A 24,142-nucleotide genomic window follows, 5' to 3' on the forward strand; every position below is an offset into this window, starting at 1 on the left:
ACTGGACAGCCTGGGTGCCACTTAAACTTCCTCTACAGCTAGGATACGCCCACACCTGCGCATGTCCAGTCTTTTCACGAAGTTTCATCTTCATATCCTTGACCTCTTGCTTATGTCCTCAATTTCAGACTATATTCTATCTCGGACTGCAATCACTGTAGCTGTAGAGGAAACAAAACAAATTCCCCCAACCTTGGCCAGGCGATGGACTTCAACAGGCAGGGACGGAATGTCGTAACAGCGAGGATAAAACGGATGTTCAGGTTAGTCAACGTCCCTTTTTCCACCTCGCTGCTCCGACATTCCACCGATTGGATACTCTCAGTCTCACTGGACAGCCTGGGTGCCACTCAAACTTCCTCTACAGCTAGGATACGCCCACACCTGCGCATGTCCAGTCTTTTCACGAAGTTTCATCTTCATATCCTTGACCTCTTGCTTATGTCCTCAATTTCAGACTATATTCTATCTCGGACTGCAATCACTGTAGCTGTAGAGGAAACAAAACAAATTCCCCCAACCTTGGCCAGGCGATGGACTTCAACAGGGAGGGACGGAATGTCGTTGCAGCGAGGATAAAACGGACGTTCAGGTTAGTCAACGTCCCTTTTTCCACCTCGCTGCTCCGACATTCCACCGATTGGGACATACCCAAGTCTTTCTTTAATAGGAGGGTTTTGAATCCATCCCCTGGCCCCTGTTGGGAATTACATATTGCAAAACTCTTCTACCGAATGATGCATCCGCTGAAGCATATGCATCCACTCGGTAATGTTTAATAAAGGACGATATTGATGACCATGTGGCCGCTTTGCAAATATCTTCTATAGAAGCCTGTGTGGCCCAAGCAGCTGATGTAGCTGCACTTCTAGTAGAATGTGGTACTATGCCTCCTGGTACCTGGTAACCTTTCCTTTTATATGCTGAAGCAATGCAAGCCTTAAGCCATCTACCTATTGTAGCTGAAGATACTTTTTTTCCCATCGTCAATGGCAAAAATGATACCAGCAATGCTTCTGACTTACGGAATGATGCTGTTCTTGTAATATAACACTTCAATGCTCTACGAACATCTAATGTATGCCAAGCCTTCTCTAATTGATGTTTAGGATTTGGACAGAAATTAGGTAGTACAATGTCTTGAGATCTATGAAATAGCGAATTAATTTTTGGTATGAATACTGGATCCAGTCTCATCACCACTCTGTCTGGAAAAAATATACATAGCTCTTTACGAATAGACAATGCTGCCAATTCCGATACTCTACGAGCTGATTTTATGGCTAGTAAAAAGGCTAGTTTTATTGTAATATGACGTAAGTCCGTATCTTTAATAGGTTCATATGGTTCCGAAGTTAATGACTGTAGTACCAAGTTTAAATCCGAAGTTGGATATCTGTGTACCACTGGTGGTCGTAAATTTGCTGCTCCATGTAAAAATGATCTAATCCTAGGATCTTGAGATAAATGACCTTTGTCAGTATTTAACACTGTTGCTAGTGCTGCTACCTGACGTTTTAATGTAGCTGGAGCCAGACCTTTGTCAAATCCTGACTGTAAAAATTTTAGAACATCTTGAACATTCGCCGAAGTAGGATCTGTATGATGATCCAAAGCCCATCTGGCAAATTTTTTCCACGATGCATTATAAATACGTATGGTTGCTGGTCGTCTGGCAGCTTGAATAATATAAATTACTTCATCTGGTATTTGGTCTTTTTTTAGATGAATCCTTTCAAGCGCCAGACGGTCAACTGGAACCATTCTGGCTCTGGATGATAAATTGCTCCTTGACTCAGTGACATTTTGTTTACTGGCAACTTCCATGGCTGTTGGATCGAACAATCCCTCAGGTCTGCAAACCACTCTCTGCGCGGCCAATATGGTGCTATTAAAATCAGATCCGCTTTCTCCTCTAACATTTTCCTGATGACATGTGGAATGATGGGAATTGGAGGAAATGCATAAAGTAGTCCCCGAGGCCATTGAACTCTCAGCGCATCCAGAGCTTCTGCTCCTGGAACTTGAAATCGGGAAAAAAATCTCGGAAGCTGGGCATTCTTTTCCGTTGCAAATAGATCTACCTCTGGTTTTCCGAATCTCTTGACAATCTGCTGAAACAAACTCGGGTGCAACTTCCACTCCGATTGGTCGATGATTCCCCTGCTCAACCAATCCACTTGTTGATTTAGTGATCCTGATATGTGTTCCGCCTTTATGGAAAGGACATATTTCATTGGGACCATTCCATTAGTCTTTCTGTTTCGTCCATGAGAATTTTTGATCTTGTTCCTCCTTCGTAGTCATGTTGTCTGTTAGAACTAACACATGTTTTTTTGTTACTTGTCTCTGAAATTTCTTTAACGCCAATCTGACCGCTCTCAATTCCAACAAATTTATGCTTTGTTGTTTCTCCACCTGAGACCAAGTGCCTTGTGCTATTTGAGATCCCAGATGGGCCCCCCATCCACTTAAACTGGCATCTGTAGTCAACTTGATTCTGACTGGCTCTAGAAAAAGAGTTCCCGCACTTATTGCAGAAGACTTCCACCATTCTAGTGATAGTCTCACTTTGTGAGGAACTACAATTTTGTTTTGAGAATCCGCTATGCCCTGCCTTTGGAAAGGCAACATTAGCCACTGTAGTTGTCGAGAATGACGTCTGGCCCAAGGCACTATGTTTATACAAGAGATTAGTTTTCCTAGCAGTTGAGACAATAGGATCAATGAAACAGTCTTTTGTGATAGAACCTGAACTATCAGACTCTGAATGCTGGATTGGCGCTCTGGCGATAGATATACTAAGCCCTGTCTGGAGTCTATTACTGCTCCCAGATGTATAATCCTTGTTGTTGGTACAAGGTGACTCTTGTCCCAATTGATAGTTAATCCATGATCCTCCAATGTTTTGAGAACTACAGTTCTGTCTTCGTTTGCTTGGTCTATTGAAGACGACAGTATCAATATGTCGTCCAGATAACAGACAATCCTTACTGATTTTTCCCGAAGTGTTGCTGCAACCGCTGCCATCAACTTCGTGAAAGTTTGTGGGGCCAATGAAACACCAAAAGGCATAGAGCGGTATTGGAAATGTCGATTCGCATAAGCGAATCTTAGATATTGCCTGTGCGCCTGGTATATGGGTACATGTAGATACGCCTCCTTCAGGTCGATGGATTGCATCCGATCGTTGGATCGGATACAAGCCAATACCAACCTGAGGGAGTGCATCTTGAAGCGGCGATATCTCACATGAAGATTCAACCGCTTCAAGTTGAGGATGGCTCTCCATCCTCCAGAGCTCTTGGGCACAAGAAATACTATTGAATAAAATCCTTTTTGTATCTGGTCCGGTGGAACTGATTCTATGGCTTCTATTTTTAGTAAATGTTGAATTTCCAGATCCATGAGCTTTTGTTTGTCTAAATGCTTTGGAAAGGGGCATTGTATAAAACAATTTGGAGGAGTTGACGTGAACTCCAGTTGTAGACCGTCCGATACTGTGCGAATGATCCAGTTGTCCTTTGTTGAAATCTCCCACTGGTGGTAAAACAACTGGATTTTCCCCCCAATGGGACGAGGAGTCAATGAGTCATTTACCCCTGCGGAATGAGCGAAAGCTCGTTCCTCTGAATGGACGTTTGAAACCTGTCTGGCGTCTTCCTCTATCACGGAATGTTGCTCTTTCCGAAAAATTGGAATATTGTTGAAAAGATGATCTAGGAAAATAGGAACCGCCAGGTCCCTGCTCTTCCCGAAAGGGCTGCCTTGGATATGGTGAGAAATGACGATCTGGACGTCTATATGATGACGGTAGCACCTTCTTTTTATCACGTCCTTCTGCTAATATTGCATCCAAAGAAGAACCAAATAAAGACTGGCCTTGATATGGTGCAGCTGTAAGACGCCATTTTGATTTCATATCGGCTTTCCACTGTTTCAACCAGAGTAGTCTACAAGATGTTATTGTGGAAGCCAACGCTCTGGATGCAAATTTGGCTGCATCCAAAGCTGCATCAGCCGAATACTCTGCTGTAGCAATCAACTTTGCTAGATCATGTTGGGTTCTTTCATCTTGTGGAGACACCCTCTCTTTCAACTGTCGAAGCCAAGTTAACGAAGCTCTATTAAAAAATGACGCAGACGTTGCTGCCTTAATAGCCCAGGCGGCCGCCTGATGAGGTTTTTTGAAAGTCATGTCTGCACATTTGTCTTCTAGTCTCAGACCTTCACCTGCATCACTAACCAACACTGATGGTGAGGTAACTAAGTAACGACCACAAACATTGTGTGTCAATTTCTACTCTCCTGAATTCATTCTTCAAAGGAATGAATTGCCTGCTTGAAATGTGCTATATTCGAGTCTTCTATTTGAACAAACTTTACAAAAAAAGGGAAGGTTACTCAACAATAACTACATTAAGAGCAATTTCTTGTTAGGCTGCAAAATAGCCTTCATATCTATTATAAGTTCATTTTCATATCAGTACACGTCCTAATCAGACATGAACAGAAAAAAACCTCAAATTATTTCAAGTGAACACAGTACTGTAAAACAATGTTTAAAAGGAGTCCGAAAGGAGAAGGGCGGTATAGAAGTTTGAATAATAAATAAATAAATAAATAAACTATATAGAACACTGAATACGTTCTGTAAAAATAAATTTTTGGTAGCCTAAAATCAAGAGCATACATTAACCATATTAAAGTAATCCTTCTGAATCAGATATTTTGCTTCATTAGCAATATATTGCCCAAGACAAAAGTAGATCACTTTGTAGTATAATTGAGTATTCAAACAGAAAAAAAAAAGCTGCTATAAAAATTCACCGCTAAAATTCCAATTGCCATATTCTAACTGTACATTTAAAGATATTAATACATATATGAACACTTCATTGATTAGACTTTCAACCATACCATCAAAGACTGTAAATACAATTAAAGCTATAATCATTGTGTCAATAAAGTAAGTATGTAAGAATAGTCCTCAAATGCTGAAGTTATGTTTGCTCTAGTAATGGTATATGTTTAAGCTCCAAACTTCAGCTCCTGTACAGTTGTGCTTAAGAGTTTGTGAATCCTTTTGAATTTTTGATATTTCTTTGTAAATATGATCTAAAATATGAATTGTTCTCCAGCCATCCTAAAACTGGATTAAGAGAACTCAATTAAACAAATAAGTCAAAAAACATTATATTTGTTCACTAATTTATTGAAGAAAATGAAGCTACATATCCTCAATAAATCAATGAACATGTATAATTTTTGACTTCAAAAATGCAAGAGCCTTAAATATTTTAGATTTTTAAATTTTAAAAATTGCCATTTGGAATAGGAGGCAATTGACGCATTGATCTCCCTCCTTTTGGTGATCCCGTTACTTCTTGTGATTCATGAAGTTGTAGGAGGTGAAATGAGAGAAGAGACATCTACAGTGCTGCTGGTGTTCAATACAGGACAAGCTTGACTGAACATGGATAGACTACTAAACCTTTACCTTTGGGCTAATTCTTTGAGAGAAGTGGTTGTTCCTTTACCTCTGAAAGAGGCCCTGGTTCCTCCACCTCTTCAAAAAACCATCGATGGACTCTATTAAACTGTACAATTTTTATCTAGTATCTAACTTCCCTTTTGGGGGGAAGGTGCTTGAGAAAGGGTTTGTGCAACAGCTTCAGAGGACCTTGGGTAAAGTGAATTCTTTTCTGTCAGGATTCAGAAACAGCATAGATTGTGCTTTTGGATGATCTCTGGTGTGAATGGGATGGCAGTTATGCATCCATCCTTGTCTCACCTTGACCTCTTTTGATATCATTGATCATGGCATCTTTCTGAATCAGTTCAGAGGATTAGGATGATGGCATAGTGTCCTGCTAGTTCACCTTTCTCCAGGGTTCATTTCACTTGATAGCATTAGGGGAAGATAGGTCCCACCGTCAACCCTACTGATTCAGTGCTTTCTCCATTTCCATTTAACATGAAACCACTGGATGAACTCATCAGTACATTGATGACACCCAATTATATATCTAAGCATCTGGCAAATTAAGTGATGTTGTAAATATCTTATTCCAGTGCCTGGAGGCTGTGAGGGCTTGGATGGGGAGCAACAGACTTCAGCTGAGTTTGGCAAGAATGAGTGGCTTTGGAGCCTACTAATTCTATGACTATGCCATCTTTGCTGCTGGATGGGTTGCACTGCCCCAGAGAGACCTGGTGCACAATCTGGGGGGGGAGCTCCTGGATTCACGTAGACAGTCATGGCTGACAGGGTCTTTGCACAGCTTTGTGTTGTGTATCAATTGAGCCTGTTCCTAGACTTGGCTAGGATTAGGGTTGTACTCCCAGTCATTCATGTTTTTGTCATCTACAAATTGGACTACTATAATATGCTCTATGAAGGGCTGTTCTTGGTGAATATATGGACGTTTCAACTGGTGGAAAATGCAGTGGTGTAGGCAGTTATCTGGGCTCCCAGAACAACCCATCACACCTCTGCTCCACAAACTGCATTGGCTGTCAGCTGCATCTGCATCCAATTCAAGGTGCTGATGTTAATTTTTGAAGCCCTTCATTGCATGGGACCTGGTTATCTGACCAACCATCTCTTACCAATTACATCAGCCTGTCCATTAGATCTATCAAAGAAAGCATGCTGTGGATACCATCTGTTAGGAACTTACATTTGATGGCTCCCAGGAGGTGGGCCTTCTCTGCTATAGGGCCTGCTTTATGGAACATTCTCCCGTATGCCCCCAAATTCAGATTAGGTCCATCTCTGCTAATGTTCCAGAAGTCCCTCAATACTTGGTTTTGTCAATAGGCCTGGGGGTCCCAATAAAAAGTAACCATTCTAAGATGGTTCCACTATTGTAGTTGATGCACTTACCCTCTCCCTCCCTGTGGTTTGTATATTTTAATTTCAACCTTGAAATTTCACCAAAATACTTGATGCCTCTTACTTGTTTCTCAGAAGTTTCATCTTAAATACAATCCTTTTGTATTAAAAACTACAATCTTCTTGTATTAAAAACTACGTGTATTATGTGATATATAAAAATAGATAAGTCTGAATACAGGCTATCTTTTAGCGACTGCCTCATAGAGTTATGATGGTGGTTTTAAAAAGTAATTTTTCAATATATCTTTGCGGTTATGATCTCTCCAGGTCTATGAAGCAAAAGAAAGCTGAAGAAAGATCATAAACACAGTTGGTGTTTTTTTTTAATTTTTATTTGATTTATATGCCGCCCTTCTCCGGAGACTCAGGGCGGCTTACAATGCGTTAAGCAATAACCTTCATACTTTTGTATATTTATACAAAGTCAGCTTATTGCCCCCACTAACTGGGTCCTCATTGCACCTACCTTAGAAAGAATGGAAGGCTGAGTCAACCTTGAGCCTTGGAGAGATTCGAACCAGCAGTGAATTGCAGGCAGCTGTGTTAATAACAGGGTGCATAGACCACTGTACTATCAAGGCTCTTAGACCACTCTTACTATCAAGGTGTTTCACTTAGTGACCACTTCACTTATAATGATCAAATTGTCAGTTCCAATTATGGTCACTAAGCAAGGACTACATGTTCTATATATATCATTCAACCTGTGAAATTCTAACACGGACCTATTTAACACCAGCCATGTTAAAATTTAAATCATCATCTTCCACATTTTGCAAACTGTACTCAAAAGGATCCTCTGGTTAGGTTTCTTAGTTAACCTGAAAGCCCAGTTATGCAAGACTTTGCAATCTTTCTGGACAGATTATTAACAAATAGTTGGCTATAAAGTATGTAGCAAAAGGCTTTAATTTCCAGTTTCAGAATACAGATCAGAACAGAAAGATCTCAGACTGAGAACTTGTAAGATTTCACTGATTGCTTCTTTTAAGGTAAAAGAATTGTTTATCCAACAAGACTGCTAGCTCTAAAGTTAAGAGTCTGTAATTCTGGTGAGATACAAGCTTGAATATGAACACTGGCATGTAAAATGCAAGAATATTTTTCCCTTGAAGGAAAAAAAAAGGCTTAACTACAGAAACTGTGATACATTTTAAAACTCTTCCAAAGAAGTTTGCAATATTTATATTCATTAATTCAATGTATGCTAAATATATACAGAGGAGACTAGTTTGGAAAAAGATAAGCCTGGTTTTAAACTTGGAGTCCTGATATGTTTGGTCTCCTATGTTGTGCCATGCATTCATGAAGTGGTTGTTGAAGGACTAAATTCAGGAGTCCATCTGCATTTAAAAGACATAGGCCACTCTTTTGAAGACAGCAAAGTCCACATTTTGGACAGAGAGGACAGCTGATTTGAAAGAGGGATCAAAGAGGGGTTAAAGAAGCCATCTAGGTCAAAATTGAACAGCCCTCTCTCAACAGAGGGGGAGAGATACGATATCATCTATCTCCAATCTCCAACACAGTCCTTTCAACAGTCCTAAGGCAGCTCCACACCAATTTGCACCACTCAGGTAATCCTGATGACACAGATAAACCTCCAGCTGACTTCACGATGCTAAAAGAATGCAAACAAACAGTTGTCTGCAGAGTATAAATCTTTCCATTCCCCAGCACCCAGTCAGAATTGAAGAAGCTTCTTGGGCAAGAAGTGAAATGTCTTCAAAGAAAAACCAGAAAATCTAGTTGCCTCCTGGAAAAGAAAAAAAAAAAAAGCACCTTTGGGACAACCATTACCTGGATGACTGAGAATCTCCATAGACATTTATCACGTCATGCAAAAAAACTTTTTCATAGAAGTGAAAATTAAACTCTGAAGAACGATATAGAAAGAGTAGTGATACTTTTGAGTTTTAGTATTGCAGATTACTCCTGACAGCATGATGATTGATACAAACAAATGAATTGTGGAACAAATCAGTACTGAATTCTCATTAGTGGCACAAATGACCAGGCTCAAATTATCATATTTTAGTCTCATTATGCAAGGTGAACTCCATTAATCAATCAATCAATCAATCCTACCTCCCTGTGGAGAAGTCTATATTGCTGGCATAGATGGAAGGAAAGAGTAAGGTGAATGGATTCAATTACAACAGCGATGGATACTATTTATTTATTTGTTTGTTTGTCAAACGTACAAAATAACAAGTATAGGTATGAACATAAACAAAGGAAGTAAATACAAATAAATGGGAACAGTAAGATAGGACTGTAAGCATGCTGGTGCGCTTATGCACACTCCCTTTACGGACCTCTTAAGAAGGGAGTGAGGTCCACAGTAAATAGTTGAAACTGTGAGAGTTTGAGGCCGTAACAACGGAGTTGGGTAGAGCATTCCAGGCGTTGACCACTCTGTTGCTGAAATTGTATTTCCTGCAATCAAGTTTGAAGCTTGTATTGTATTTCCTGCAATCAAGTTTGAAATTGTATTTCCTGCAATCAAGTTTGTATCAATTGTTTGCCCATGTACTATTGTGGTTGAAACTGAAGAAGTTGTTGACAGGCAAGACATTGTAGCAGACAATTTTGTATACTATGCTTAAATCAGACCGCAGGCGGCGCAATTCCAGATTGTCCAAGCCCAAAATTTTAAGCCTGGTGGCATAGGGAGTTTATTTATTTATTTATTTATTTTATTAATTAAATTTCTATACCGCCCTTCTCCAAATAGGACTCAGGGCGGTGCACAGCCAAGATAAAAACAAAGCATACAAAATTTAAGAACAGTATTAAAATAATTAAATATTTTGGCCGAAATTAAGATAACCCAATTTAAAATCAATTTAAAATTTAACTCAGGCCAGCCCAGCTTGTTGAAATAAATAGGTTTTCAGGGCCCGACGAAAAATCCGGAGGTCTGTTATTATACGTAACTCTGGGGGAAGGTTGTTCCAGAGGGTGGGCGCCGTCACAGAGAAGGCTCTCCCCCTGGGGGTCGCCAGCCGACATTGTCTGGCGGACGGCACCCTGAGGAGGCCCACTCTGTGCGAGCGTACTGGCCGGTGGGAGGCTATTGGTGGCAGAAGGTGGTCTCGTAAATACCCCGGCCCTAAGCCATGGAGCGCTTTAAAGGTGGTCACCAACACCTTGAAGCGCACCCGGAAGACCACTGGGAGCCAGTGCAGCTCGCGCAGGAGAGGTGTCACATGGGAGCGCCTCGTCGCCCCCATAATCCCCCGCGCGGCCGCGTTCTGGACCAGCTGGAGCCTCCGGGTGCACCCCAGGGGGAGCCCCATGTAGAGAGCGTTGCAGTAGTCCAGGCGGGAAATGACTAGTGCCTGAGTGACTGTGCGTAGAGAGTTCTATTGCGAGGAGTGGAGTACTCTTCTCGTGAAATACCTCTGAACCCGCTCAATCATATTAATGTCCGAAATACAGTGTGGGTTTCAGGCGAACAAGCTGTGTTCAAGAATTGTTCTGGCAAAGGTTTTGTATGCCTTAGTTAGCAATACAATATTACCGGAGAAGAAACTTTGCAAAATCAGGTTAACAACTCTTAGTGCCTTTTTGGCAATGCTGTTACAGTGAGCTCTGGGGCCAAGATCGTTTGAGATGAGTACTCCCAAGTCCTTGACAGAGTGAGGGTTGTCTACAAGATAGTTTTCGTCCAACTTGTATTTGATGTTCTGATTTTTATTGCCAATGTATAGGACAGAACATTTATTAGTTGAAATTTGGAGTTGCCAATTGCGCGACCATTCTGACACAGTCAAGGTCGCTTTGTAGGGCAGCAGCATTGTCAGTGGTGCTGCCACAGAGCCTTCTCTGTGGCGGCACCTGCCCTCTGGAACGACCTACCCCCAGAGACACGCACGATACCAGACCTCCGGACTTTTCGTCGGGCCCTGAAAACACATCTATTTCATCTAGCCGGGCTGGCTTGATCCCATCCTTGCGGTTTTAATTTGAAATTGGTTTTAACTGGGTTGTTTTAAATTGATGGCCAAAATTATTTAATGTCTTTTAAACTGCTTTTAAATTTTATATGTTGTGTTTTACCGTGGCTGTTCACCGCCCTGAGTCCTGTTGGAGAAGGGCGGTATACAAATAAAATAAAATAAATAAATAAATAAATAAATAAATAAATAAATAAATAAATAATTTTACGTCATCGGCGAAAAGAACGCAGCTGTTTATAATATCGCATAGGTCGTTGATGTATAGCAGAAAGAATGTGGGTCATAAAACACTGCCTTGGGGGACTACTGGTGCCGGATTTGATAGGGCTCTCCCTATTTTGACTATTTGTTGCCTGTTTGACAGGAAAATGGCTATCCACTTGTGCAGGGATCCAGAGATGCCATAAGAACTTAATTTCAACTGTAGTTTGTCGTGCACAACTGAAAATCTATGTAAATTGCGTCAATTGCTTTACCCTGGTCAAGATGTGTGGTCCAAATATTTCTGCAGTGTAGGAGTTGCAGATTGCAGGACAAATTTTTCCTGAAACCAAACTGCTTATTGGAAAGCAGGTTGTCTGTTTCTAAGTGGAGGGTAATGGATTGATTTATAATTGATTCCATGACTTTACAGGTGATGCAACACAGTGAGATTGGTCTGTAAGGGGGTCTCCCTTTTAAAAATAGATATGACCATGGCCAATGACCATAAATCGAGCAAGGAGCTGGTTCTGAAGGATACCTCATAGATTGTACATAAAGGTTCTGCTAGGGCAGTGGCGATCTTTTTCAAAAAGTAGGTACATAATCCATCAGGGCCAATGGATAGAGATGGCTTTAGGTTACATAGTGCCGTTTCAACAATATCTATTGTAAAATCAATATGTAGTAAATCATTACAATTTGTTATGATACGACTAGGAAATGGGGGCAGCAGCCATTGCTGTCAACAAAGATTGAGCTGTAGAACGCATTAAAAAGGTTGGCCTTAATAGCTTCATCATTACAGTCTTCCCCATTAGGCCCTTTTAGGGGTGGGATAGTTTTCGAATCTTTTAAGTTTGGCCTTTACGAAATTATAGAAGGCTCAGGTGGATTTAGAGTTTAATATCTCTTCCTCCTGTTTGCAATGGTAATTGGTACATTCTGCATTTATCTGGTGGCATAAGGGTTTGTAGCGGTTTTTAAAGTTAGCTACATAGCCAGTTTTGTTTTCTCTCCAAAGAGGGTTTTTTTGGATTGTAGCTTTCTCATTGTTATTGGTAATTTTTTTTTTTATTTTATATATATATATATATTTTGCTTTGGGGTTATTTTTGGTATGTATAGGTTAATGACTCTATTGACTTCAAGCAATGGTCTTCTGCAGTATTACAACCTGTGAACAAAAGGTGCCAAACAAGAGATGCAAGGTCAGCAGCTATGAAATCATAGTTGGCTTTTTTAAAATTTAAAACTATTTTACTATTGTAAAATTTAAAGGTGCAAGTTGGGACAGATGAAACAACTACCTATATCACGGGTGTCAAACTTGTGGTGTCACGTGACGTTTCACGACGTTTTTACCATTTAGAGCTGGGGTGGGTGTGGCCTACTCATGACGCATCTGGCCCACAGGCTGCCACTTTGATACCTATATGACTGTGAATAGTCAACCCTAGCTTGATGGCACATTAGAACATAAAATATAGAAAAATAGGGTAGGAAGGGACCTTGAAGGTTTTATAGTCCAATGCCCTACCCATGGCAGGAGTTCCTATACCATTCTGGACTTCTTTGGGTTTTATGGGATGGACACATGTGTTTATGGAAAGAATACCAGAGTAACAGAACAGAATAACAGAGTTGGAAGGGATCCCAGTTGTCCTCCAGTCCAAAACCCCCACCCAAACAGGAGTTCCTATACCACTTCAGGGAAATTGCTGTTTAATCCCTTTTTAAATACTTTCAGTGTTGGATCACCCATAACGTCTGGAGGCAAGTCATTTCACTGATTAACTGTCAGGAAATTTCTCCTTAGTTCTAGGTTGCTTCTCTCCTTGATTAGTTTCCATTCATTGCTTCTTGTCCTGCCTTCAGGGGCTTTGGAGAATAAATTGAGGCCCTCTTTTTGGGGCAGCCCCTCATATATTGGAATACTGCTATCATGTCAACCCTAGTCCTTTTTCACTAGACTAGACATACCCAATTCCTGCAACTGATCTTCATATTTTAAGCCTCCAACCCCTTAATCATCTTTGCTGCTCTTTTCTGTACTCTTTCTAGAAATTCAACATCTTTTTAACATTGTGAGGACCAAAACTGGATGCACTATTCTAAGCGTGGTCTTATCAAGGCATTATAAAGTGGTACTAACATTTCATGTGATCTTGGTTCTATCCTTTTGTTAATGCCGTTTAGGACTACATTGGCTTTTTTGGCTACTGCAGAACACTGCTGGCTCATATTTAAGTGGTTGTCTACTAGAACTCCTAGATCGTCTTGCAATTATTGCTATTGAGCCAGGTTCCACCTATTCTATATCTATGCCTTTGGTTCTTTATGAATATGAAGCAGTTAACTATCTGAAATAAAAATTCCTCCAATTCTTGTATTGTTTGAGCACTTACTAACATTAAACAGTTTGAGCATTACCATAAAGTAGCAGATAATTCTTTTGTCAGCTAAAATGATACATGTGAGAGAAAATACTATCTGAACTACACTGTAGTTATGCTCATCACTTAAACAAAAGTGCTATAAAGTTATTCATAAGGTAAATCAATGTATTAAGCCAAATTCTACATCAGAACATGTTACATTGAAAAATTATCCAGAAAGATATATAAGTAAATATGCAAAACTAATTATGGCAGTTGATAAATCCAAATCAGAAAAAAAAAATAAACTATTTCTATTTTTAATTCCTAGTTGATTTTTGAGAGCCAAGCACTTCTGAAAATACTGCCAATACTGCACAAGTAAAAAAAAAAGGCTGTGAAAATATTTACAGACCTCTCACATCCTGGACATAAACTGTTTCAACTCCTACCCTCAAAACAACGCTATAGAGCACTGCACACCAGAACAACTACACACAAGAACAGTTTTTTCCCAAACACCATCACTCTGCTAAACAAATAATTCCCTCAACAGTCAATTTACTAAGTCTCACTACTATTAATCTTCTCATCATTCCCACCACCCATCTCCTTCCACTTATGATTGTATGATTGTAACTTTGTTGTTTGTATTCTTACAATTTATATTGTTATTGTTTCCTAATTGCTTATTTGTACCCTATGACTATCATTAAGTGTTGTACCTTATGATTCTTGATGAAAGTATCTTTTCTTTTATGTACACTGAGAGCATATGCACCAAGACAAATTCCTTGTTCGTCCAATCGCACTTGGCCAATAAAGAATTCTATTCTATTCTATTCTATTCTATTCTATTCTATTCTATTCTATTCTATTCTATTCTATTCCTATTCTATTCCTATTCTATTCCTATTATTCCTATTCCTATTCTATTCCAAGAAAGATACAGGTACTTGTCTAGGCAGTCACCAGGATTCAATACTGACTTGAAGGTACCAAAACAAAATAAATAAATAAATAAAACTACCAAAAGTAGATTATGAAATACCAATTATGGGGAATATCCACAATTATTACAAAAATTCCGTGACCTGTATTAAATGAATGGATATTTTGGGCTCAAATCAGTTCCAAATTGATCAGAATAGCTTATTTTGCATTCGTAACAGAATATTTCAATTCAAATAAGTTCAGATTCAAAATGTTTTGCACATACCTCTCACATCCAGCAATGTAAAATCTTGAAATTTTCCATAGGGAGCTATACAGATAGTCCTTGATTTATGACAACTGGGACCAGAATTTCCAATGCTAAGTAAGACAGTTTTAAGTGAATCGCACCACCCCATTTTATACTTTTTTTTGCCACAGTTAAGTGATTCACTGCAATTAAGTTACATGGTCATTAAGTAAATCTAGCTTCCCCAATTGACTTTGCTTTTTGGAAGCTGGCTAAGAAAGTTGCAAATGGTGATCACATAACCCTGGGATACTGCAATAATCTAAATACGTGCCTGTTGCCAAGCACCTACATTTTGATCACATGATCGTGGGGATGCTATGATGGTCATAAGTGCAAAATCATGTCACTTTTTTCAGTGCCACAATAACTGAATGGTTGCTAAACAAATGGTTGTAAATGGAGGACTATCTGTATTTCTCCTTATATTTCCAAAACACATACATTAGGGTTCTAGTAGTATTTATTAACAATGCTTTTTAAAAATGTCACTTAGTATCAGAATATTAAAGTTTGCAACCCTAATAATTTACATAAAAGTAATTTTCTTTATTGAAAAAGTTTTTCAAATTCAAATTTTTCCCCCTTTCCCCCCCCAACCCCCCTCCCCCTCACCTCCCCCCATGGCTTCTGCAAGATGAAATCCAAATTAGTATCACATTATATAATACTTTACCACCCTTTTACACCACCCCCTATGTGCTAAACATTTCTTTCTAACATTATTATTATGTCCCCGGTATACTATACATTTCAAAACAGCATTCAGCTATAAAACTATATAATAGATCCTAATTTGGCATTTATTCTACTCATAATCTACCCATTTCCTCCACCCCCATATGTATATCTCTTAATTCAAATCTTTTAAGTATATTAATATCTAAACATAACATCCCTTTTCCTAAACTAAGCAATCAGTAACGTTACCTATCACCTTGTACCATATCAATTTTGTTTCACCCACTTTCCTACAGGTCTACCATACATAATATATTTAATATCTTTATTCTTCTGCCCGTATCACTAAAAGATATTTCCATATATAAATAAAACGCACAAGTGACTTTAAATTTGTACTCCATATAGTATCTTCTGTAATGTCTTTCAACTAGATTGTTAATTCCATTGACCATGTTAGGGTAACATTAAATCCTGCTTCCAACAGCATATTCAGTATCTTCAATTACCATCTGCCCCCATCATTAATAAGTATTTCTGTATATAAAAAAAAAAAAACCCAAGTGACTTTATATTTATATTCCATATGGTATCTTCTGTAATATCTTTTGTCTAGATTATTAATTCCAACAACCACGTTAGGGTAACAGCCAGATCATCTGCATGCCCCAATTCCATAGTTCTCTTGCCTTATAGCTCAACATATACATAATCCATTTTTCAGAGAGTCCAAAATAGAAAGTTCCAATCCGCTCAATCACAGGCCATCTTCCACATAAAAGTAATTTTCATTTAATTTAATGTAGGACATTCTTTTTAGCAGTTGTTGAAATGTTATTTTAGATTTTGTATACTATTATGAGACTTATCAATGAGTGATAAATAGTACTATAACATGAAGTACATATAGACATATAGAAGTGCCTAGAGCAGGGGTGTCAAATTCAGTTTCATTGAGGGCCGCATCAGGGGGCTAGGATGGGCAGGGCCAGCTCAACATCACTCGTGTCAGGGGTGCCTGTGGCGGCCCAAGCACTCTGCCAGCAAAAACAGGCTCCTGAGCTCCATTTTTGGCTGTGATGGCTTCCTACAACCCTCTACCAGTGAAAACAGAGCTCGGGAGGGCCTCCCGTGGCCCTCCTGAGCTCTATTTTTGCTGGCAGAGGCACTGCGGGCTGGTCCTTTGCTGTTTCCAGGGCAGCCCCGCGGGCCAGATCTAAACACCCGGATCTAGCTTCCAGGCCTTGAGTTTGACACCCCTGGACTAGAGAAACTGCTTACTATTCCACAGGAGTAGGGAATTAAAAATCACAGTGATTTTTTTAACACGTTTTCTATCTCCTGATATAAAAGCATTATCTAGAATTCCAAACCACTAATATTACTTGTGATTCCATTTTAAGTAACAAGATCAATACTTGCAAATTATGTTCTGGCTTTTTATAAGATGTGCAACCTTAATTGAAATCAGTAGTATACTTCTGGTCAGATTAACCATTTCATTTATAAAATTTGTCTGTTGCATTGATGAAACAACTTATTTGTTCTTCCCTACCCTAAAACTGTTCAGACTCCTAATCAAGATTCCCAATGTAACTCTGGAATTAAAAACAAGAAAAAAATCCAAGAATCACAATGACATTTTAGCCCACATTATAGTTTTATTTGGCTAATTTTAATAAATAGTAATAATAAACATTTAGATGTTAAAAAGTGGGTAGAGGGGATCAAAACTGAACTTTGAGACATCTCAAAATTCAGCTACCATAAGGTTACCCAGAAATCCTGTAATAACTAATCATATTGAGAGAAACAACTATCATCATGTTGGGCATCAAACCCCAATCTGGAAACAATGTTAAGACAGATACTATGACTACAAGGCCCCAACAGGCCACAAATGCAGTTTCTGCCCAAAACTCAATTCTGGACCAATTCTGGAATATATGTTCCAATTCTGGAGTCTAAAATTGCTTGGAGTTAATAGGCTATCATTTATTCTAAAGCCATATTTAAAAATTATATAATGGAATCTGAGCAAGCATTTTCCAAGGCTACAGAATTTAAATTTGGCTTTCATATAAGCAATTTCACAATTATTCCTACAATACCATTTGGGCAAATGTATAGTTATTACTATACTTATTATATCTACTCAGACCATTTCTGGCACATTTCAAAAGCCACAAATTGTAAGGATTCAAAGGTTAAGTTTATTTCAACTCTCCAAGTAGCTTGTCCATTTCTCCATTACCAGCAACACAAGACATTTATATAAATAAAATGGTAATAGGCTGGAGATTTTATTTATGAAAACTGTAAGAAAAACCGAGATTCCAGAATCATCTATGCTTTCATGGTCTTTTCTTTGCTACAGAAGACTATGTATTATGGTCTTATTCCGTTAGATGAGTGTTATAATACATAACTTCTGAAATATTTTTTAAATATTTTATTAGTTTTTTTATTTTTAAATATACATCAATATCATGAACAGTGTTGACCCTGTATAATTCATTTTGATAAAAATATAATAATCATAATCATAATAATTATTATATTAATCAAACTTATATAATCCTCGTATAATATACATGGTTTTTTAAGGTAGTTATTCAATATTTTAATATTCCATTTTAATGTCAATGTTGTAAACATACATGGTAATATCATCTTTCCCCCTCTAATCTTTTCCATCAAATTATTACTTATATTTTATTATATAAAAAGAAAAAAATATTTTAAAGTCTTGCAAAGTAACAGGTAACAATAACAGAGTTGGAAGGGATCTTGGAGGTCATCTAGCCCAACCCCCTGCTCAGGCAGGAGACCAATACTAGGGATTCAAATCGCTGAACTGCTGACCTTTCTGGGAATTGGTCTCTGTGCTATTTTGCACTTTAAAAATTTAAACATGCATTTATTTTGGACTCAGTAAGATGTAAAAATGTTTTATAACAGATGAAACGATTTTAAAAATGAGAGCTAGGCAGATAATGAACATGAATGGAGTTAGTATTCTTTGCAATTATACTATGACATATATATATGCATATTCCAGGCTTCAAGAGAGTATTATTAGACATAGATACATAACTGTCTTTCTAAGCACTCTATGCAGTTCATATAAATTATATATCAATAGTGCTTCAATATCAAGCCAAAAATTCCAAACATCAGAAATTGGATGACTGAAAAATGTAGTTTGTATTCAGAAAACACACCAAATTATTTTTTAATCCTAGTTTAGGAACAGGTGTTCCCAAATATACTATGACCTGTTAACCACTAAGGCAATTTCCTTTACTTCAAATCATTTTTTGTGCTGATGCCTGATAGCCAAGTAATATTTTTGCTGGCTGCCACTTCCCACTTTCTAATTATTTTAAGTAATAATTTAAAAAGGCTGATGATAGCTACAACTTGATCAGAATCCCCCCTCCCCCATTCTGATTGTCTAAACTGACCCCTATGTCCCAGGTAGGGAAAAGGTTAAAAACAAAAATGGAACATCTAAGCTGTCTTTTCAAAATCACTCTATTTTGTGGCTGTATCCCATATTATTTTTTTGAAGAATTGATGGATACTTACCATAAACTACCTCTTAATCCAGGTTCACATGACATGTGAGACCATGAGCAGTCTACAACAAGCCATAATTACAAATTGCTATTGAGGAGGAATATTTAAAGCGCATTCTTATTCATAATTTGGGTATGGATGACACAATCAAATATATCCTTGAGTATTTTGTATGAATATAATCTCTGATTATTTTAAGAGTACCTAAGGAGTTCATGGTTTACTCCATATTAAATATTAAATCTAACATTTCTTCATTCATCCCATTTGCACTTCACCATATATTTCATAGTGAAGCATCAAATACCCTTCTCAAAAAATAAGCATATAGAGAACAAGAATATATGAAAAAAACTCGATAGAATAAAAAAAAGTTTCTTCCAAAAATCAGGGGCTACCACTGAAAAGCCCTGTTCCAGTTCTGAACTTTTTACTTAATCTGAACTTCCTTACAATAACAGGCAGAATAGGAAAATAGCACAAATTGATATTGAATCTGTAAGGCCAAGGACTAAATTCACAGATATATACCACTATGATCTCAACATTATACCCATGTAAAAAAGTTGATAAAATATATTTGCCACACATTATATGTATTACTTTTAATTTATTTTGCAAAGAAAAAAAGAATGCCATAGTTAGGAAAAAATGCATGAATATTTGACCAAAATTTCTAGGCTCATGCTAAATTAAAGTTTTTCTTCTCATAAAGAAAGTTGCTGTTAAAAATTAAAAGTGAGATGTTATACTTATGTTGTATAATAAAGTAAAAACTAAATATTTGGCAAAAGGTGTAACAACACATTAAATACACCCAACTTACATAAAGCAAACAAAGCACAACACTTTCATGAAAATAACCCTAACAAAATTCATGTTAGTTATTTTTCCACACTAAATCTTTGAATTTAAGCAGTTATAGTAAAAACAGAACATAAATTAAAAGCTACTTTATTAAATCATAATGGGTGCAAAACCATCTAACTTGTAAAACATATTCACTTATAATAAGGAATGTTATTCTCATGCATTTCCATTTAATTTTCCTTTTTAGTGACATTTCACTTGATTGAACATAAGAGCAAGCTCCCCAAACCAACAAACAGGTATTGGGGGAGGGTGAAACAGACAGACTGAGCTATATTATTTTGCTACCATAATTAACTAAATTTTTCATTTCTAGAATAACGGGTAAGGCGTGGAAGACCTGGTTCTGCCAGTGGGCCTGGAGAACGCAGAACGGGATGGAACCCATTAAATGGCTCATTGTCGCCAGGGTGGGGGGGTGTTATTTTATTATATTATTATATTATTAATTTATTATATGATTCCTTTATTAGTTTTATTGTTTTTATATGAGGCTTTATATTCTTGTAAGCCGCCTTGAGTTGCCATGTGCGAATAGGTGGCAATATAAATTTCCAAATAAATAAATAAATAAAATAAAAATGAAACCAGAAAACTTCAGCTGCCATTTTCAAACAACCTACCAAATTGGACATTCAAAATATGAAGCAGAGGCATTTAAGCAACTGTTGCAGCTTAACTTTTGGGAAAGCAGTGAACATTAATTTGAAAAGTTGCATAATGAGTAAGAAGGCCAATATCTCTTGCAGTCATTATTTTGAGACAGAACTAGGAAGAAACTGACCATTACCCATACGTCAATTCCTTGCCAATGAGATATTATGTAGCAAAGAACAGTAAAGTATCTGGCATTAGGGACACTATAAAAAAAGCAGGGCGGAGGACCTAGTCTCATCTTTCCTTGTCTACCCTCCAGGTAAGCAACTTGTCACATAAATTTGCACACATATTAAAGCAGAGCAAAACCGGATTTACTGCAACACCAGACCTCACTAAAGATTTAACTATGGCGAATGAAACAATAAACTAGACAAAAAAAAAAAAACCACATCAGGTCACCTCTCCTATCGTGTGAAATCGCGTGGGCGCCACGATGAAGCTACTCGCCATATCATTCCGTTTCAGCAACTAGGATCTGGCCTCTTCCTTTCCTCGGATAAGACACGGCGGCGGCCCAACTCAGGTGGTAACGGAACCGAGCATCTCTTCCCCCACTTCTTTCCTCCCTCCCGTAGGGGAGTAGGCTTTGCAGCCGATTGCTGCTTTGGTCTCTCCCCGCTCCTGGCCCATTTGCCTCCCACCACCACCCCGCACCCCCGGCCACTTACTTGCCGATCACCTCGCATAGCTCATAGACATCCTCGAACAGCACGTCGTCGTCGGCCATGGTCCAGATAGGGCAGAATTATCCTTACAGGCGGCCGAGGCGGGGGCAGGATCCCCTCCGCGCTCTCCGCACAACACGCCGCCGCTGCCGACACTCAGCACACCACGTTAAATCCAGTCCTTTCACACCGAACAGCCCAATCCGTCCCGGAGGTTCCAATAGCTACGCCGAAAATTTCTCCAGCTGCTCTCCGTTTCTTTCTCCTCTGGGCCTCAACCGCCCGCCCGCCCGCCTGCCTTTCGCTCCGCTGCTGCCTCTCGCTCCCGCCGCCAGGTCGTCACCTTTTTCCCACCCCCTCCGTGCGAGCCTTTTTTCTTTCCTAGGGCCCCCGCGAAGCAGGCAAAGGCTATCCAGCCAGAGGGGTGGAGCAGCAACCATGGAAGGGATGAATACAAAAATGAACCGGCGGAGGGCAGAGACGCCTCATTCCCTCCCCTCCCCCACTGGTGCACACTCACAAACGACGGGGACAGAACGAGAGCGCGCGGGAAGGAAAGGGAGAGGCAGACGCGGCTCCGACCACGCGCCGACGACAGCGATAAGTCGTTTAACGAAGAGCGCGCGCCGTTCCTGTCCCAGTCGCCACCTTTTTAATCAGTCACGCAACCGCCCAGAGCAAGCACGCGCACCCTTCGTTACAGAGGGCGAGGGGGGGAGAGAAGGGGGGGTCCCTCGCCCGCTCTTCCTCCTCCCTTTTTTCCTTCTGCACAAAGCCACTCCCACAAGTAGCTCAAAAAATACGCGTTTGGCGTAAGGAAGCGAAAAGTGGTTGTTCTGCGCAGACGCAGATGCTTTGACGTCATAGAGCACAAAGGGGGAAAAAGAGCGGCTAATGGTGCTGTCTTTTCTCAAGCGGGTGGGTTTTTCTCGTAGCAGTTTCCGAGGCAAGGCTTCAAGATTGAAGTGGTATCCTAAACTAAGATGAAAAAACGAGTATGGCTTGTTCGGGTGTACGGATATCGGATAGTAAGGCATAGGAAAAAAGAGATCTCCGTCATAGTGCTTTTTAGGTGTTTTTTAAAATGATAGTTGACTAGTTTTTGCGAGAGCAGCAAGTCCTTTTGCTTACTCGAGAAACTAAAGGAAGGTACAAAAGGAAAACTAGCAAAATTAGCTGTTGCTCTATAACCAAAATTCCTAATTGCAAGTTGTTTTGTTTAATTCTTTTCTGGTCTGGTGTATTTTCCCCTTGTCGGAAGAAAAATCCATCTGGTTCAGTTCCAAGCTGGGAGAAAGAAGCTGGAAACAACATGGAGGCTGATTGGAAAGTTGGTTTATTGAGCAGAACCACAAAGACAGTGTGCAGTTCTTGGTCAGCTGAACAAATGGTTGAATGAATGGATGGATCCACACTGTTTATGTGACTTTGAAGTTTAAACTGTTCTGAGGGTGGTGCAATGAAGGGGTTTGTGTTCTGAAAGGGTGTTGGGCAATTCCTATTGTGGCTAATGGCTTTCATTCTGTGTTGGATCTTGGGTGAGGGGCTGCTTTCTAATCCTACCATACTGCCAAGGAGTTTTGAAATCTTGAATGGATTTCTGCCTGCAGTATTTGCTTTGCTTATGAATAGAGCAAGTGGTGGGATTCAAATAATTTAACAACCGGTTCTCTGCCCTAATTATTTCTTCTAATAACCAATTCACCAAACTGCTCAGAAAGTTAACAACCGGTTCTCCCGAAGTGATATGAACTGGCTGAATCCCACCACTGAATAGAGCTATCTAGATACATCTTCCTCTTTCAATAAGCTCTTTATCTCTTAAGTGCTGGCATCTTCTGTGGGCTATTAAAGACTTGGGGGCTGCTTTCTGCCTTTAAGAGCATGTTTCTCCATTTCTCCTTCAGGGAAATATAATATTCTGCCTTTTTAATATTTCCCAAAATATTTCATTCCTGGGGGGAGAGCCTTCTCACCCTGTTTCTCAATTTGAGTAAGAATCTAATATTTTAAAAGTAATAGTGAAATAGCATTGCTGAATTGACAAGTAGAAATTCTGGTTTATCCATTCACTGTCCTATTCCAATTTGGATCACCTACTTTCAGGATGGGAAATCACTTGGAAATCCTTGGCTATAGAGCGATTAATTGGCTCCTCCCCACATCATAAGCATCCAGGTATGGCAAGTCCCGGCCAGGGCTCAACACCATCAAGTCTTAGCGACCACATACACTTCTTCCATGACTATTTGTTCCTAACCTATATTTTCAGGTATTCCAATGGTGCACCCTTCACCACTGTAACAGGCAATCCACCTTTGCTGTTGGTCCTCTTTTTCTTTCCTTCCACCTTTCCCAGCATAAAATGTTCTTCAGTGAATTAGGTCTTTGCATAATGTGTCCAAAGGAGGATAATTTAAACTTAGTCAATTGTGTCTTGAGTGAAATGTCTGTATTGATTTCTTGGCTGTACACAATGCTCTCAGAAGCATTCTCCAACACCAACTTTAAAGACATCAGTACTCTTCCTATCCTGCTTCTTCGAAGTCCAACTTTCACTTCTGTAGAGTGTCATTGGGAATACCATAAATTGTACTATTCTGATCTTTGTAATTAAAGGCACATCAGTATTTGAATATCTTTTACAAGGCCTTCAGGATTGTTCCACCAAATGCTAGTCTGTGATGTATAGTAGTCCTCGACTTACAACAGTTTGTTTAGTGGCCGTTCGAAATTACAATGGTACTGAAAAAAGTAACTTGCGACTGTTTTTCACACTTTGAATCACTGCATCATCCCTTCAGTCATGTGATCAAAATTCAGGTGCTTGGCAACTGGCTGACATTTATGATGGTTGCAGTGTCCTGAGGTCATGAGATCACCTTTTGTGACCTGACAAGCAAAGTCAATGGAAAAGCCAGATTCACTTAACAAACGTGTTACTAACTTAATAATTGCAGTGATTCACTTAAGTGGCAAGAAAATTGACAAAATTC

At 39.1% G+C, this 24,142-nt stretch overlaps 1 protein-coding gene across 4 annotated transcripts in view; it reads right to left on the minus strand.

Moving 5' to 3' along the window:
• The window catches only part of CASK (calcium/calmodulin dependent serine protein kinase), a 293,839-nt gene extending 272,400 nt beyond the window's left edge, over positions 1 to 21,439 (minus strand). For all 4 annotated transcript variants that reach the window (XM_070944234.1, XM_070944233.1, XM_070944232.1 and 1 more), the window contains exon 1: positions 21,150 to 21,439. In XM_070944234.1, coding sequence (XP_070800335.1) covers positions 21,150 to 21,208 — 59 coding nt within the window. In that variant the 5' untranslated portion in view covers positions 21,209 to 21,439. The remainder of the gene's footprint in view (positions 1 to 21,149) is intronic.
• Positions 21,440 to 24,142: the final 2,703 nt, after the last annotated feature.

Source organism: Pituophis catenifer, unplaced genomic scaffold, assembly GCF_029215685.1.
Source record: "Pituophis catenifer annectens isolate HBS135680 unplaced genomic scaffold, rPitCat1.0.hap2 SCAF_4, whole genome shotgun sequence".
NCBI classification, from domain to species: domain Eukaryota; kingdom Metazoa; phylum Chordata; class Lepidosauria; order Squamata; family Colubridae; genus Pituophis; species Pituophis catenifer.